This window comes from Rhincodon typus, chromosome 26 (genome assembly GCF_021869965.1).
Source record: "Rhincodon typus isolate 14 chromosome 26, sRhiTyp1.1, whole genome shotgun sequence".
Taxonomy (NCBI): domain Eukaryota; kingdom Metazoa; phylum Chordata; class Chondrichthyes; order Orectolobiformes; family Rhincodontidae; genus Rhincodon; species Rhincodon typus.
Genome location: NC_063357.1, coordinates 4,948,817 through 4,965,140, shown reverse-complemented (window position 1 = coordinate 4,965,140; position 16,324 = coordinate 4,948,817). Strand labels below are relative to the sequence as shown.

Sequence of the window (16,324 nt, the reverse complement as noted above, 5' to 3'; positions counted from 1 at the left end):
ACTAACATTATTAATAAAAATGGTAGTTAATGGTGATATCTTTTAATCAAAATGAAGACTGTCATCTTCCAATACGTAATTGAAGTCCTTTCCAAGCAAAGATCCCTAGTTATATGATTGTGGAGGATAGCAGAGTTTTCTATTCGAAACCGGATGGCCAACAGGGTAAGTTTGATCTGAAATCAAAATAGAAACTTGCCATTATATCTGACATCCATCAGCTTAAGTCTTCACAGCCAACTCCAATAAACCATGCTGTGTATACTGCTTTGATTTTAGTCATCTGTTCACATTCTCAACACTTGTGTCCTCTTGTTTACTTTCATCCCATTAGCTTCCCATACATCTCTACCCTCTAGTTTCTGTAACCTGCACCAATTAACTCTGATGTAGACTGCCTTCTGTTGGCTATCTTCCAGTTGTGGCTCACAGGCTTTAGTGCTATTTTGGATCCATTTCCAGTTGTTTCAAGACCAGTAGTGATATGCCTGTGTCCTACAAGCAACATGTTTCTCCATTATAGAAGCAAAAGTTTAAAGCACTCATGTAAAGTCAGTCAGTATCAAGTGGGTTAGTTGATTTTGTGGCTCCTTTAGAAACATATCAGGATTGGTGTTCTGTAATTAGCTTTTCTGTCTGTCCCAACACATGTATTTATGCAGCATTTTAAATTTCTAATCCTCAACTAAAGCACCGTGAAGACAGCCTACCAGTAAAGTAAGAGAAGTAGAATTTTTTTTAATAAATGGTATTATCTGATGTCCTTTTAAATGATTGGCCACACGTGGACATGTTGTTTATTTTCCATGTTTAATTTTCAATTTAGCTGACTTCATCTCATTTTTAATGAGTGAACTAGTTCTTGCTGAAGTGCTGCATCTTTTTATTCTTTACTATTTGGAATGATATTTTCATTCATCTCTGAAAATTAGAATTTTGTAATTATTTTCCTAATAGGGGAAATCATGTCGTTACTATCATGGCGTCCATAAAATGAATGAACAGAAAACTTTACAGTGGATTCATGGTATGCATTTGGCTTGGGACATTGAAGAGTTGGTGAGCCTTGGAAAGAAGCTTCGTTCATGCCCATACTTTGTATCTCGTGAGTTGATGCAAGAGGCAGACATTGTATTCTGTCCATACAACTATCTAATGGACCCACAGATAAGGGAGAGTGTAAGTGTTTTTGTAAACTATTTATCAAACAATTTTATGTTCCCCATGGACCATATTGTACTAGAGCATCACTATTGCTTTTTCTGCTTTTTTCTGCTTTCCTGATAGATGAAGATCAATTTGAAAGATCAAATTGTTATCTTTGATGAAGCACATAATATTGAAGACTGTGCACGGGAGTCATCTAGCTTTAGTGTCACAGAGAAACAGCTGTTATTTGCTCGAGAAGAACTGGATTGCATGGTCAACCAAAATATCAAGAGAAATGATCATGATGCACTGCGTACAGTCTGCTATAGTTTTACCAAGTAAGTAACAAGTCTATATATTTATTTATTAATTGTACTAATTTTATTTAACTGCTTTTGCTTAATAAAATTGGATTGAGTAAGCTATGGTTGTTGAGCTTTCGGTATAGAGTATATTTTAGCTACTTGGAACATTGGAACAGTTTATCACCGTTCTTCTTAAAGCAAAAATTGAATAAAACTATTGCCACAAAATCCATAGTGTATATATTGTTCAAAACAGTATATGTTGCAGTGATTACTAGGCTCTGCTGTCTCATCCTGTGTATCAGATGATTGCATTCTGATCACTCTTAACTGTAGCAACTAATAAGTTATATAATATGATGATTATTTCATTTGTATCTATTATTCTTAAGCTGTAAGATATGCGTCGTACAGTATTGTGGATGACAAATACACCTACAGTCATTTCTTCTTATCCCCGAGGATTCCATTCTTGAGAACCCCTGCAAATGATGAAATTTGCAAGTGCAGAGCTCATTAAAAATCACAGATACACGAGCTTTGTCTGCGGATATTAATTTTTGTTGTTAATTATTTTTGGCGCGGTAGGCGAATTCGCAATTCATGATTACCTTACAGAGGATTTACTGGTATATGTTTATTACTACCTTTCTCTTCAAAAAGAAAAATAAAGTGCCAACTGTGAATTATAGATCATGGTGCCACTTTTAAGATAGCCTGCGATTCTAATCACTAGTGACACGGTCAAGTTTGCTTGCAACCAGGCTTAGTATGCCACACAAACAAAAACAAATTGCTAGAAAAACTCAGCAGGTCCAGGAGCATCTGCGGAGAGAAAGCAGAGTTAACGTTTCGGGTCCAGTGACCGAAAGAAGTGTCCTGAAGAAGAGTCGCTAGACCTGAAATATTAACTCTGCTTTCTCTTCACAGATACTGCCATACATGTTGAGTTTTTCCAGCAGTTTCTGATTTCCGGCATCTGCAGCTCTTTTTATTCTTGTTTAGTTTCCTGCACAGTTGGTTGCTGCATATGTTTCATATGCAGGGTACAATGATTACAGATGCGTTCAATATGTACTGCGTAAGTGCTTGATTAATTCAGTTAATTAACCTCACGTTCCTCTCAAGTAGAGCTCGTGTTCAGATAAGGGAGACATAAATGTCCTCCATCCACTTTGGGAGTGATTGCAGCCATTTTCCATTTCATTGTGCATTTACGATTTGCCGAAGAATAGATGGCAATACAGGTTGCGCTTGGCAGAGAGAGGCCCTGGTAATCAAGGACTCCTCCTTTCCCCCACTCCAAACCTCCGTGTTTCTTTCTTCCTTGCAATCCCTGTTGACCACTTCAGTTCTGAGCTTCCACATATTCTCACCTGATTCTTTTATGTCTCAATCACCCAACTTTACCCTGGGGCCCTGGCCCTACACCTCAGCTACGCCAACCATTGTGTTGCACCATCACTTCACCACCACCCCCCCCCCCCCCCGCCCCTGCCCCTGCCCCATCAATGCCAAGGTGATTGTGACTGATGATTAAATCCCTTCCCCTGCAGTAACCTAGGTCTTCCAAAGCACTATCGCTTCCTATCCTTACATATTGATTTGCATATCCTTCACAATTGTCCCCTCCGCATGTTGCCTTCAGTCCCCAGAATTGGTTTGCCGACATCCCTTGTACAATACTAGCATCTAATAAATCTTGACATTTATTGGGCTGACCCCAGGACTGACCGTGGCCCAATACCCTGTGAAAGCTGAATAGACAACCCCAACTATTGAGGGACCAGATCCATGACTAATTTCTGTGCAGCTCCCTGACTGACCTATTGTGAATCCCTGGACTGGTTGCACTGGAACTGTAGGCCTCCCCCATGGCCCATTCCCCGAAATGCATTGATGTAGAACCCCTGATCCTGACCACCCCAGCTGGCTGAAGGACTGTGTCCAAATCCCTGTACTGAGATTGGATGCTGCCTTTGACTGTCCATGACCGTTTGCCCGGACTAACTCCACATACAGTGTGTTTGCCACATAAACTGCTGGGACAATGGTTAATTTTGACATTGACATTGCACCTTATAACAACATGTTCATCCCTTGACTGATCACTGCTTTCAACCACGACTGGATTTGTGTCTGTGCTAGTCAGCAATGCAATGCAGAAGTACTATGAGCATTTAAGTTCTGAAGCAGGTGGCAAAGCACACAAAGGCAAGGCAAGTCCAAGATCCCCTGAGCATCCAAGCCTGAACAAAGGGAGTGAGTGCTTAATGAGGAGCCTTGGGAAGCACTCCTGCTCAATCCATGAGGTGGGTGCTTGTCTGTCCAGACAGCAGCATTGAAGTAGAGAGCTGTATTCTGAATGGGTTGGAGATGTGCAGTGGTGATGTGGTGAGGCTGGTGGGTGTCCAGTGCTAACTTTCGTGGATGGGGTTTGAGTGTTGCAGGTGGTTGCTACCATGGAATGCAATCTGAGATGTTGGGAACCTCTGCCCAAGATAGAGGCCTGGAGGAGCAAGTGACAAGCTGGTACCGCAAGAACTGCTTTGACTTTAATGTTGGGAATTGTCACCATTTAGCTTTTATCCGGTCTTTGGGAGAATACAAAACTGCATATCAGTAAGTTGCAATTAGGTTGTAATGAACACGCAAATAGGTCTTTCGCAAGATTCTCCTCTCTCCATTGAAAATCTAGTTGCAGAATCTGACATTTTTTCTTTGAAATTGAGAGCTTCATCTTTCCAGTCTCTTTGCATCTTGCCAACTGACTTGCCATTGTCCATGTTGTTCAGGGGCTAGAAAGCGTTCTCCCACAGTTTCACTTGACACTATTTTGCTTAAGTATGCTTTGGTTTCTTGCATTATTTGCACGTGATTCTGACATGACATTTTAGTCAACTGGCAGTATTTCTCTGGTTAGGATGAAAATTGTTTCAGTTTAAGATTTATAAAACATTCACATAGGTTCTACCTCATGAAAAGCTAATTATATAAATTTCTTATTTGTAGCTGGCTAAAGGAGTGTTCTGGGAATCTGGTGGAAAAGGAATATGAAACATCTTGCAGGGTCTGGAACGGGAAGGAAATGCTAAATGTTTTTCATAAATGGGGATTAACCGGTGCTACATTTTCCATTTTACAGGTAAATTGGTTATTTAATAAGAGTAACAAGGCTTCACACTTTATCTTGCTTCCCCTATGATAAACTGACTGAATGCTAGCTAGGAATTCAGTATAAAATCCAAAGGATTAAAGATTCAAGCAGTGAAGAGATGAGCTAGTTTTAGGACCACTAACGATTGGTAAAGACTTCTGAGTTTCTGTTCTACTGGAGAAACCTCCAGATAGCATCCAGGAGTTTCCCACAATGAGTAAAGAAAAAATCTGGTTAAATTGTTATGTGCCAACTGTAGTTTGTAGCTGGCAGAGAGAGCTGCAATGCAGCTATGAGCTGTATTCTGCCTACCAGAGCTCTCTGCATTGCATTCATTTTTCATTTTTAACTTGTTGATTTCCTATCACTTTGGACACATGACTTGAGATACAATATTCGCTCTAGCCAGGTTAGAAACTGAAAGAATAGTTGAACTGAGCCTGTTGATGTAATCCGGCCTCCTTATTCTTAAACATGCATTATGACTTCCAATGTTTACACCAGTCATGGAGAACCTATTACATTGTAATTGCAGCCTCCTTCCTCCCTGAAGGTGCTGCACAGAGGTTAAGGTCATAGAGTCATGGAGGTCAATAGCACAGAAAAAGGCCTTTTGGCCCATCAAGTCTGTTTTTGGCTGGCACAATCATCTAACTATTCAAATCCCATTCTTTTAGCATCAGGCCCATGGCCATGTATGCCTTGGCATCACAAGTGTACATCTAAATACTTCTTATTCTGCCTCTACCAACCCTACAAGCAGTGAATTCCAGATTCCCACCACCCTCTGATGAAAAAGGTTTTCCTCACATCTCCTCTAAACGTCCTGCCCCTAACCTTAAATGTATGCTGTCCTAGTCATTGATACCCCCACCAAGGGGGAAAGTTCCTTCCTGCGTATTGTATTTGTGCCCCTCATAATTTTATACATCTCAATCACGTATCACCTCCTTCTCCTCTGCTCCAAGGAAAACAACTCCAATCTGTGTTTCTTCACAACTAAAACTTTCCAGCCTAGGCAACATCCTGGTAAATTTCCTCTGCACCCTGTCCAATGCAATCATATCCCTCCTGTAATGTGTTCCAGAGTTGCATACAATACTTTAACTGTGGTCTAACCAACGTTTTGTACGGTTTCAGCATACCCTCACTGCTCTTAAAATCTATGCCTCAGGCAAGTACCCCATATGCCTACTTAATCATTTTAACATAGAAACATTGAAGATAGGAGCAGGAGGAGGCCATTCACCCCATGAGCCTGCTCGGTCATTCTTCACGATCACGGCTGATCGTCCAACTCAATAGCCTAATCCTGCTTTCTCCCCATGACCTTTGATCCCATTTGCCCCAAGTGCTATATGTAGTCGCCTCTTGAATACATTCAATGTTTTGGCATCAACTACTTCCTGTGGTAATGAATTCCACAGGCTCACCACTCTTTGGGTGAAGAAATGTCTCCTCATCTCAGTCCTAAATGGTCTACGCCAAATCCTCATACTGGGACCCCTGGTTCTGGACACACCCACCATGGGGAACATCCACCCACCCTGTCCAGTCCTGTTAGAATTTTATAAGTTTCTATGAGAACCCCCTCATTCGTCTGAACTCTAGTGCAAACAATCCCAACGTAGTCGATCTCTCCTCGTATCTCAGACCCACCGTTCCCTAAATCAGCCTGGTAAATCTACACTGCACTGCCTTGACAGCAAGAGCATCCTTCCTCAGAAAAGGAGACCAAAACTGCACACAATATTCTAGGTATGGCCTCACCAAGGCTCTGTGTTTCTGCAACAACACATCCCTGCTCCTGTACTCTCAACCTCTCGCAATGAAGGCCAACGTACCATTTGCCTCTTTACCGCCTGCTGCACCTGCATCTTACCTTCAGCGACTGGTGTACAAGGATGCCCAGGTCCCACTGCACACTCCCTTCTCCCAATTTAATCATTCAGATAGTAATCTGCCGCCTTGCTTTTGCTTTCAAAGTGAATAACCTCACATTTATCCAAATTATACTGCATCTGCCAACCTGTCCAGATCATGCTGCATCCTCGTCACAATTTACCATCCCACCCAACTTGGTATCATCTGCAAACTTGGAGATGTTTCGTATACTTTAAGCAACCTAAACGCGTACAGAGCCAAGATCCTCTGATACTTGCTGCTTCGCAGGGTCCTACTGTTCATCATGCATTCCCTTGCCTTGTTTATCATGCCCAAGTGCATCACCTCATTTATTTGGATTACATTCCATTTGCCACTCACCAGCCTGTCCATATCCTCCTGGAATGTACAGTTATCCTCCTCACTATTTACCACGCGACCAATTTTTGTATCATCTGTGAATTTACTGATCAACCCTCCTACATTAAATGTCTAAATCATTTATATATTACTGCAAACAACAGGGGCACCAATACTGATCCCTGTGGAACCCCAGTGGTTTCACGCTTCCAATCACAAAAATGCCTCTTGCTCCTTACCTTCAGCTTCCTACCATTGAGACAATTTTGAATCCAATTAGCCTAATTTCCTTGGATTCCATGGGCTCTTACCTTTGCTATGTGTTTCTCATGCAGACCTTATCAGTAGCCTTGTGAAAGTCCAAGTAGACTGCATCAAAGTACTTGATAAAAAGTAAGATGTTTACTGTATTATAGATGGTTTTAGATTTGTGTACATATGTTTTATAAAGCACTAAAAGAAATGATTTATGAAGGGCGTAAAAAAACAAATTGGTCACCTAAACACTTTTTTTCAAACCTGGCTTGAATCCACCATAGGGTTTTAGTGTTCATGACATTTGCACCTGAGAAGGTCTTGCATTTCTGCCATTTATGATCAGACCAAAAGCTGACTCGAGAGTTCAAACTGTTACTTGTATTTTAACAGCACTGCAAAGATGGATATCAAACTGCGTTCTTCAGTTATTCCTATATTTCACTTTATAGTTGATTTTGGGTATTACTATGGTTCTATGATTTGCTAAGACCTGGGATTGAGCCTATCCTGCCCCCTTTCAATTAAGTATGGAATATGAAGACCATGAAGGGAGAAGAAGAGAAACAAAATATGGCTTTGAAAATATGATTTTGTTTTAAATCTAAAACTTGGTTCAGTTTTTCTGAATAGCTTTTTTGGGTCTCAGCCATACAATTAGCATTAATGACTTGCTTCAGTATCTCCATAATTAAAGTAATAGAGCCAGCATTTCAGGTTTACTTCTGAGATTGGTAACCTCCACCCATTGAATGATTCAAGGATCTATATTCATACTACTCTACAGATGTCACTTCCTTGAATATATTTAGGAATGCAACGTCTGGAGGGAAAATTGCACGTTTGCAGTCAGCTGCAGTTGTTTAAAATGCAATTTTACAGTACTATACATTTGAAAGGACTGCACTTAATGTAGATGATTAATGGGCAAATGCCATCACTTATTCTGTAGCTGCTCTAATCTTTGTTACTTCAAGATGTATATAGTATTAAATTATATATATGAATGAGTTTTTGATATGCAGAAGCACCTGGATGCTGTACTGGAGAAAGAAGAAAAGGTAGTTATGATGAATGGACAGCAGGAGTCAGTAACAATCCCAACTGTAAGTCCACCAACACAGATGATGCTGAAAGGACTTTTCATGGTGCTTGATTTTCTCTTCAGGGACAGCAATAGGTGAGTGCTGGAATCTTTTTAAAAGAATCTATTCACTCTTTAGAAGGTGTGGTTTGAAATAAACAATTAAAATGATGTGTCGCATAATATGATTATTTGGAACTTTCCCTCTACAAACGTTTTGTGCTTTGTATAAATTCAGACTATTTGAATTTGAGTACAGCCTGATTATAAAATACAATTTCTAACCATAGTGGAACTTCCATTACATATGCTATAATCACTTGACAGTTTTGTGGGTCAATGCCTTGTATGAAAGGGCAACTCATTAAATGACAAAAATCAACCTCCTTGTCTGATATAAGTCAATGTTAGAACAGAAAAAGAATTTTAATTCAATTTGTTACTTCTTTTGTAGTTGTGTGTATTTGCATTCCTTAAGCTATTGGAGTACCCTTTTTTAAAAAACAAGGAATTTTGTTTATGTACTGTGGCATTTTCTTTTACTATGGCACATATTGAAGCATCTACCATACTTGTAACCCTGTTCTTGGGTAAATTAAAGACCAAAAGAAGTTAAGTAATTGAAGCATCTAGTTTCTAAAACTGCAAAGAAAATCATTTCCTTCACATGATGTTAATTGTGCACTTAGATGGCATCACCATACTGCATCATTTAATCCTGTGAAATTGATAATCATTGTTGCATGTTAACATTTTGTGCAAGCCTGAAATGCAAAGCTGTAATATGTCAGAATCTCAGAAGATTGTTATAGGTTAAATATTTTTGTGAAGGTAGACAAACAGGAGGCTGGAAGAACACAGAAGGCCAGGCAGCATCTGGAGGAAAGGAGCAGTCAACGTTTCCAGTATTACCTGGCCTACTATGTTCTTCCAGCCATGTGACAATCTTCCTATTGCTGCAGATGGACTGCTCCTCCAAGGTTCACAAAAATATTTAGAGACAAGAAAACTGCAGATGCTGGAAAAAGGTAGACAAGCAGGAAGCTGGAAGAACACAGAAGGCCAGGCAGCATCTGGAGGAAAGGAGCAGTCAACGTTTCAGCCTGAAACTGCATGTGCAGTTTTCTTGTCTCAAAGTATTTTTGTGAACCTTGGAAGAGCAGTCCATCTGCAGCAAGAGAAAGTTTGTCACATTTTGAACACCAGTTTTCGTTTAAGATGTTTTCTGAATTGGGGTATTAGTGGTAGTGAATTGCATTACATTATTGGCTAAGTATGGAATTATTAACTATTTCAAGGAAGTTGTTTTCATTCTTTCATGAGATGTGAGGATTGCTGGCAAGGCAAGCATTTGTTGCTCATCCCACATTGACCTTGAAAGGGAATGGTGAGCATGTTTTTTGAACTGCAACTCTGTGTCTCGTGCAAGTACATCCACAATGCTGTTAAGCGGGGATTTTCTTTTGAAGAATAAATGGTACATTAAGAACAAATAGGATTTTTGAGGGAAGGTTGCTGTGATGAGTCATATTTTTGACATAAATTGTTCCTATAGATTTATAGATGACTATAGGGTGGCAGTGCAGCAGACTTACACATGGACCAATCAGCCAGATATTCCTGATGAAAATGGTTTCTTTGCACGCCCTCGATATAGGAGAGGCTCACGGAAAAAGATAGCTGTGCTGACCCTGAGCTTTTGGTGTTTAAATCCAGCAGTGGTGAGTCCTATAACTGAATTGTATTATGCAATGTACCTCCTCGCTGCCTGCTACGTACTCTGTCATTATTTTAATACGTGCTCACTTCACAATGCCATGTGCTCTCCTTTCATCCTGTTATGCCCATGCTTGCACCTGCTCGATCCTTTTGATGCTGTGTATTCTCAATGGGGGGTATTCAAGATGTCTTCATGACTGCCTAGTATGTCTTATGTCCATCAGGTCTGCTTGACAGCCATAGTATGCTAGCTCAGTACTCTTTATGCCCCCCCCCCCATGTGAGTGTACCCAGCATCTCACTGCCCCACTTTGCGCATCTACTCAGCCCTTGATGCCCCTGTGTGCACTCACCCGTCTCTCAGATATCTGTATGTGCACTTGGTTTTCCTCCTGTCAGTGTTCATGCTCCCACCTGCTGCTTCTCTCGGTGCCCAACTCCCATGTGCTTTCTCTCTCATCTCGATGTCTTCGTCTGCATTCTCCTATCGATGTGCCCTCACCTACTCCCTTCTCTCTTGCTCCTCCACGCCCTAGGCAATTTGCTGTCCACATCTTGCCTGAGGCCTTCGTGCTCATTCTTGCACTGCCTCAAAATAAGTCATCCTGCCACTCCATTCCCACTCGTCTCCCAGCCCCCACCCCCCACGCCTACCCCACCCCATCGCTGGCACTGTTCAGTTGTCCCCTAACTGCTTGGCCCTTAACTTTCACTATCCTTTGCAAACCCCCCGTCTCAGCACTCTACTCTCATACTCTTGCTATCTCCATCTTATTTGTTTCTTCCCTGAGTCCCCCCTTTTCCGTGTATGTATGCTGCCTCCTCTTGTTAACGCCCCATCTGTGTGTACATGCGCTCAATTCTCCCTCTGCATCATTTCTGTGTGCATGTGCTCTCCTCTCACCTGTGCTGTCTCTCCTCTTGTTCTCCGCTGACCTGTGCTTCACACACCCTTCTTTTTATTTCCCCCACATCTGTGCATTCATGCTTCCTCCTCTTGCTCCATCCTCACCCGTGAGTGCACACAAGAAGAGGTGATGGCTGGTGGTATTATTGCTGAACTGTTAATCCAGAGACCCAGATAATGTTCTGGGGACCGGGGTTCGAATCCTGCCATGACAGATGGTGGAATTTGAATTTAATAAATATCTGGAATTAAGAATCTAATGATGACCATGAATCCATTGTTGATTGTAGGAAAAACCCATCTGGTTCACTAATGCCCTTTAGGGAAGGAAACTGCCATGCTAACCTGGTCTGGCCTACATGTGACTCCAGACCCACAGCAATGTGGTTGACTCTGAACTGCCCTCTGGGCAGTTAGGGATGGGCAATAAGTACTGCCTAGCCAGTGACGCCCTCATTCTGTGAATGAATAAAAAAAAACTCTCTCCTCGCACTCTCCCCTTGCGTGTGCATTCTCTCCTCTTGCTCCCTCACCTATGCGTACATGCTCTTTGCTCGTTTTGTTTTTCATCTTTCTTGCTTCCAGAATGAGAACTGTTGGCGTACTAAACTTAGAAGCTTTCTGACTGGTGGATTTAACCTGACATTATGCTATCCTACTCCTTTTACTTAAGACACCTAGCAAAGGTTTTTGCAGTTGAATTTATTAATAAAGGCTTAAATTGAAATGTGTTACGTTCATTTTCTTCTAGGCATTTTCAGATCTCAGTAGCGTCAGGACAATTGTCCTAACATCGGGAACATTGTCCCCAATGGAGTCATTCTCTTCAGAGCTGGGTGTAAAATTCAGTATTCAGCTGGAGGCTAATCATGTCATTGACAACTCTCAGGTAATGAGCTACACTATTTATTTCCCAACTAGTGATTCAATCACCAGAGGCAAACCTCAACTTATATATGCTTTTTTATTAAGTTGAGAGTATTTGTGATGAGGGCATCTACAGAAACATCCAGGTTACATTAAGCTGTTTATTTGACATAGATATTGCAGGGAAACATCTTTGCCACGAAGTGTATTTGAGATTTTTTCCCCCATACTTTTTTCTTTACATTTTCATTGCAGTTCATAAATCTTATGAATTGTTCAATCAATTAGTTCTTGTGGTAGGTGTAATTCATAACTATCTTGTCGTGCCTGAGGATGTGAGAGGCATTGTATCTGTCTTCCCCAGAAGTTAGTGACAGTTGTTTCTTTTTCAAGGCTGAATTAGGTAGTTTTTTTGATAGACAAGGGAATCAATGGTTTGGGGTACAGACGAGAAAGTGAAGATGATACCATAACCAGATCAGACATTATTTTTACCGAATAGCGGATCAAATGGCCTACCCATGCTTCTGGGTCCTATGTATATGCAAATTCTATAATTTCTTTTTCCCACTTTTTGTCCTTTTCTTAGGTAACATTTGCTACGTTACCCATTTATACTGAAATAAATGCAACTTTGATTATAAATCTGCAGTTATTAATTGACCAAACACAATGATCCCTCCCTTTTTTCTAGTTGGGAAATAAAAATTCTGAGGAAATTAATGAAAGCCTGGTGAAAATCTCCTGAACGTTTGATTTGAAATTGAATAGACAGTGAGTGCATTGTACTTGGAGTATGATGGCTCCTAATGGATAGCTTTGTTGGTTTGTTGAGGATGAGTGGTTATGAGCAGTGATCTCTTCTATAAATGTTCAGTTTTCATTAGTCAAGATGTATTTGTAAATATAAATAATATTCCAAGTAACCAATCTAGACTAACTGACATAATTTATCCAATCTGCAGAAGTATACTCCATTCTGTTTTGCTGGAGAAAGATTACTTTGGAAAATGATTATTCTTTCAATTTTATATTTTCGTATTAATCTAATAGTGGTTTATAAAAATTTAAGTGGAGACAGAAATGATTCTGCCCCTGCCTTGAACACTTGATTAAGTATAAATGCCTAACTTCATCCACTTAGAATCTATTTGACTAGGTACAGATGAGACTAGGTGGATGAAAGAGTTAAACAGTTAGAAACAAAGCATGGATATGGTCCACATACACAGCTCATTAAATCGGTTCAAAGTTCTACATTATGTAGATGCACCACAGGAATGTTTGAGGCTTCATTAGTTTTATGTTTTTAACTTGAGATTATACCATCTGGTGAGGCCTTGCTAATAATATTCTTTACTTTGGTTAACTTGAAATAATGAACAGAACCTGGGTGTACTTAACTCTTATTTAAACCTTATTAATAAATACTGCGTTAGATCAAAGAAAATCAGGGGTGAAAATTGCATTTGTCTGCAAAATGTTGGTTTTAAAAGTTGACTGGGAGACCACCAAGGTAATGAATACAGGAACAGATAGCATGGCTGGCAATAAAAGAGTGATATATGCTCTTAAAATTTACATTTAAAATGTTCTGCTTTCATTACATTACAAAACTGTGCGTAAAAAGCAAGGGCATTTTCTAAGTTTATCATTGGTGTATCCTAAAAGTATTCAATGAGAGGATCCTTTTGAATCTCCTTGCACACTTTTGATGATTATAAGATGAGGGTCACTGACATTATGCTCATGCTTCAAGAGTAGTAGTTTGGGGACACCAGCCTAAAACTCTAAAACTTTTATACCCTTAAAATTACATCTAGCTCAGATCAGAGTGGACAGTTTGCAGTGAGAGTTGATCCAATAATCACACCTGCTGGATAGGTTTTCATTTGTACAACCCTATTTATTAGTTCACTTTACGGTGAAGGGAAGAATGCAGTGATGCAATCCACTCATGTAGTCTATCACCAATAGGACAGATACACACGCTCTGATAATATATGAAATAAACAAACACATAAAAGTTTGGATCAATTTGTGGAAAAGTTATTCTGACTTCTTAAAAACTTTAATTTTCTGAAGTTTCAGATCAGTCATGATAAAGGCAAAATTGCCCTTTTTATTTAGCCAATAATCCATTAAATCTTCTCTGAAGGTGAACTGTTACAGAATATCAGTTGCTCTCAGTGGAATTAGTCTGGGTTCCTCATCACCAAACCCCAATAAATAAAGCTTTTCTTCAAAAGACAAAAATTACAATTTTAATAACACAAATATCTTAATTTAAATATATACCGTTGAGTGTATGAGGTCAGATGATTGCATCATAAAGTTTTATTTTGATTTTTCAGGGTATGTCTGTAAGGGGTGATTGTAGTAAGCTTGGTTCAGTGATGCATTGTTGAATTAGCAGATTATGGGTTCCTCCACGTGGGAAATTAGCCAGGCAGTGATTAATTATTCTGAAGGGTCACCTAGAGGAGAGAGATACTTTCACCAAAGGAGCAAAAAAAGGAAGTGTAAGTTATGCTCACTGAAATGATCAAGATTATGAATGGTTTTGATGTGGTAAATATTGAGAGATTGTTTTCTCTGGTTGGGGAATCTAGAAGAATGGAGCACAGTTTCAGGATAAGTTAAAATGTATCAAGGATACTTTTGTCTCTTTTGCTTTAAAACTATATTCAGTGTCAAAGATCATGTTGCAGCATGTTTTTGTTTTTTTTCTATGTTTTTTTGTGCTTGATGATCATGATTTACCCTGTTCTCATCGATGCTGATCTTGTGTTTCCTGGCTGTAATCTTAATCCAAAATGGTGACCAAAGCTTCATTATCTTTTACAATTGGAGCTTCAAAGCTAAATAAAAATCACACTTTGTTACAGCTCTAGTTTAAATGTCAGCAGTTGGGAAATTACCTGTACATCTGTAAATTGTCAGTCAACATCAGTGCTAGAGTACCACTTTATGACTTAACAGTGGTTATTAGCAACACAGTTAGCCTCATAATGTCTTAACTTGTCTACCATTGGATCTGTGCAATATGGTACAGAAGCTTGTGTTACACTTGTATGCTTGAAAATATATTGGCTGGTAGATACCTTAACTGTTTCATTGCTGAAAGTCCTAGCAATTTTAATGAAATTTTAGTACATATTAAGAACTTTGGAGTGCATAGATTCCTACAAACATACCTTTTAGTAGGTTTTTTTGTGCATGGAGTAAGACTTAATCTACAAGAACATTTTGTAAAGACAGATTGATTTGTTACTTATACCTCATTTGGTTTAAAAACTACTTAAAATTATAAAGCCTAGAAGTTTATGCTGTGCTGTAAATTCACAAGCAGTAACCATCTCTGTCAGATCTTCTACCCTTCCTTACAATTTTCACAACATCTTTACTAAAGATCCTGATGCATGCTTCTGTGAATTGCAGCATGTCTGTTATGTTGTTCAAGTACTTTTCTCATGGTGGACATTCTCCGACTAAGAGATTGAGCATTCAAGATTGAGATGAGGAGAAATTTCTTCAATTGAACATCGTGATTCATGAGAATTCTTAATTTTGAAAGCTGTGAATGCTCAATTATTAAGTATACTTAAGAAATCAACATTTTTAGATACAAAGGGAGCCAAGAGATGTTTGGGGAGCATGTGAACGGGTATGTGAGGTTAAATATAATTATGATCTTATTGAATGATGGAACAGGTTTGGAAGGCTGAATGAACTTCACCTGCTCCTGATGTTCTTCTGTCCATGAACTTAGACTCTTAGAAGACATCCCAGCCAAGAGTGATGTTGTCATGGCCTGACTTCCAATATGCACTATACAGTGACCTCTGCTGGAAAGCACAAAGTTAGAAGGATGAATTCTTAATGATGTCACCCCTCTTTACCTTAGTGTCACCAAAATCAATTACAGCATTTTCATTGATAATGCACAACTCAACATATTGGGGGTTTAATATAACCCAATTTGATTTGCATTGCTTAGTACACATCATGCAATGCATTTGCCTCAGAAGCTATTAGAGCAGCTTTTGAATATGTTTTAAAGAATAATAACATTTTGCTGACTCTGGCAATAATGTAGGTAATCCAAAAAAAACTGACATGACAGCGAGCAAACCTAACCAGATTATGTCTTAGATATAATGAAAAAGATGTCTTTAAGGCTAACTTGTTATGTCAGTGAAGGTTTTGTTTTATGTTTTTAACTACTCTCACTTAAGTCTTGGATTATTAACCAAGTCTTTTAACTATGAGGGAGCAAATAATTGCAACTTTTCTTTGTTTTTCATAAATGGTATGACATATTCAACATATTTAAATTTTACGAGTGACGCACAGCTGTTTCTTAAATATTATGTTCCAAATCTTTCTCATCCTCATCAAATTAGGTTTCACTGGCTTCCAGCTGAATGTCTCTTTATGATGATTATGATCTTTCTGTTTTCATCTGTTGATCTTGCGAAGTAATTTTATTCTGCTCTTCCCAGATCATGACTTTTTCTTATTTCATTACCATTCTTCCAACTTCATATTCTCCATCAGTTTTCTATTTTTAATTCTAGTGGTGCTGAAGACAGGTGTTTGAGGCACATGGTCAGCAATATGGCAACAATACAAGA

The 16,324-nt window shown here is 39.3% G+C and overlaps 1 protein-coding gene across 2 annotated transcripts in view; it reads left to right on the top strand.

Moving 5' to 3' along the window:
• Window positions 1-16,324, top strand: part of brip1 (BRCA1 interacting helicase 1) — a 222,607-nt gene that overhangs the window by 62,041 nt on the left and 144,242 nt on the right. For both annotated transcript variants that reach the window (XM_048612789.1, XM_048612788.1), the window contains exons 8-13: window positions 958-1,179; window positions 1,288-1,487; window positions 4,467-4,599; window positions 8,136-8,290; window positions 9,750-9,915; window positions 11,572-11,709. In XM_048612789.1, coding sequence (XP_048468746.1) covers window positions 958-1,179; window positions 1,288-1,487; window positions 4,467-4,599; window positions 8,136-8,290; window positions 9,750-9,915; window positions 11,572-11,709 — 1,014 coding nt within the window. The remainder of the gene's footprint in view (window positions 1-957; window positions 1,180-1,287; window positions 1,488-4,466; window positions 4,600-8,135; window positions 8,291-9,749; window positions 9,916-11,571; window positions 11,710-16,324) is intronic.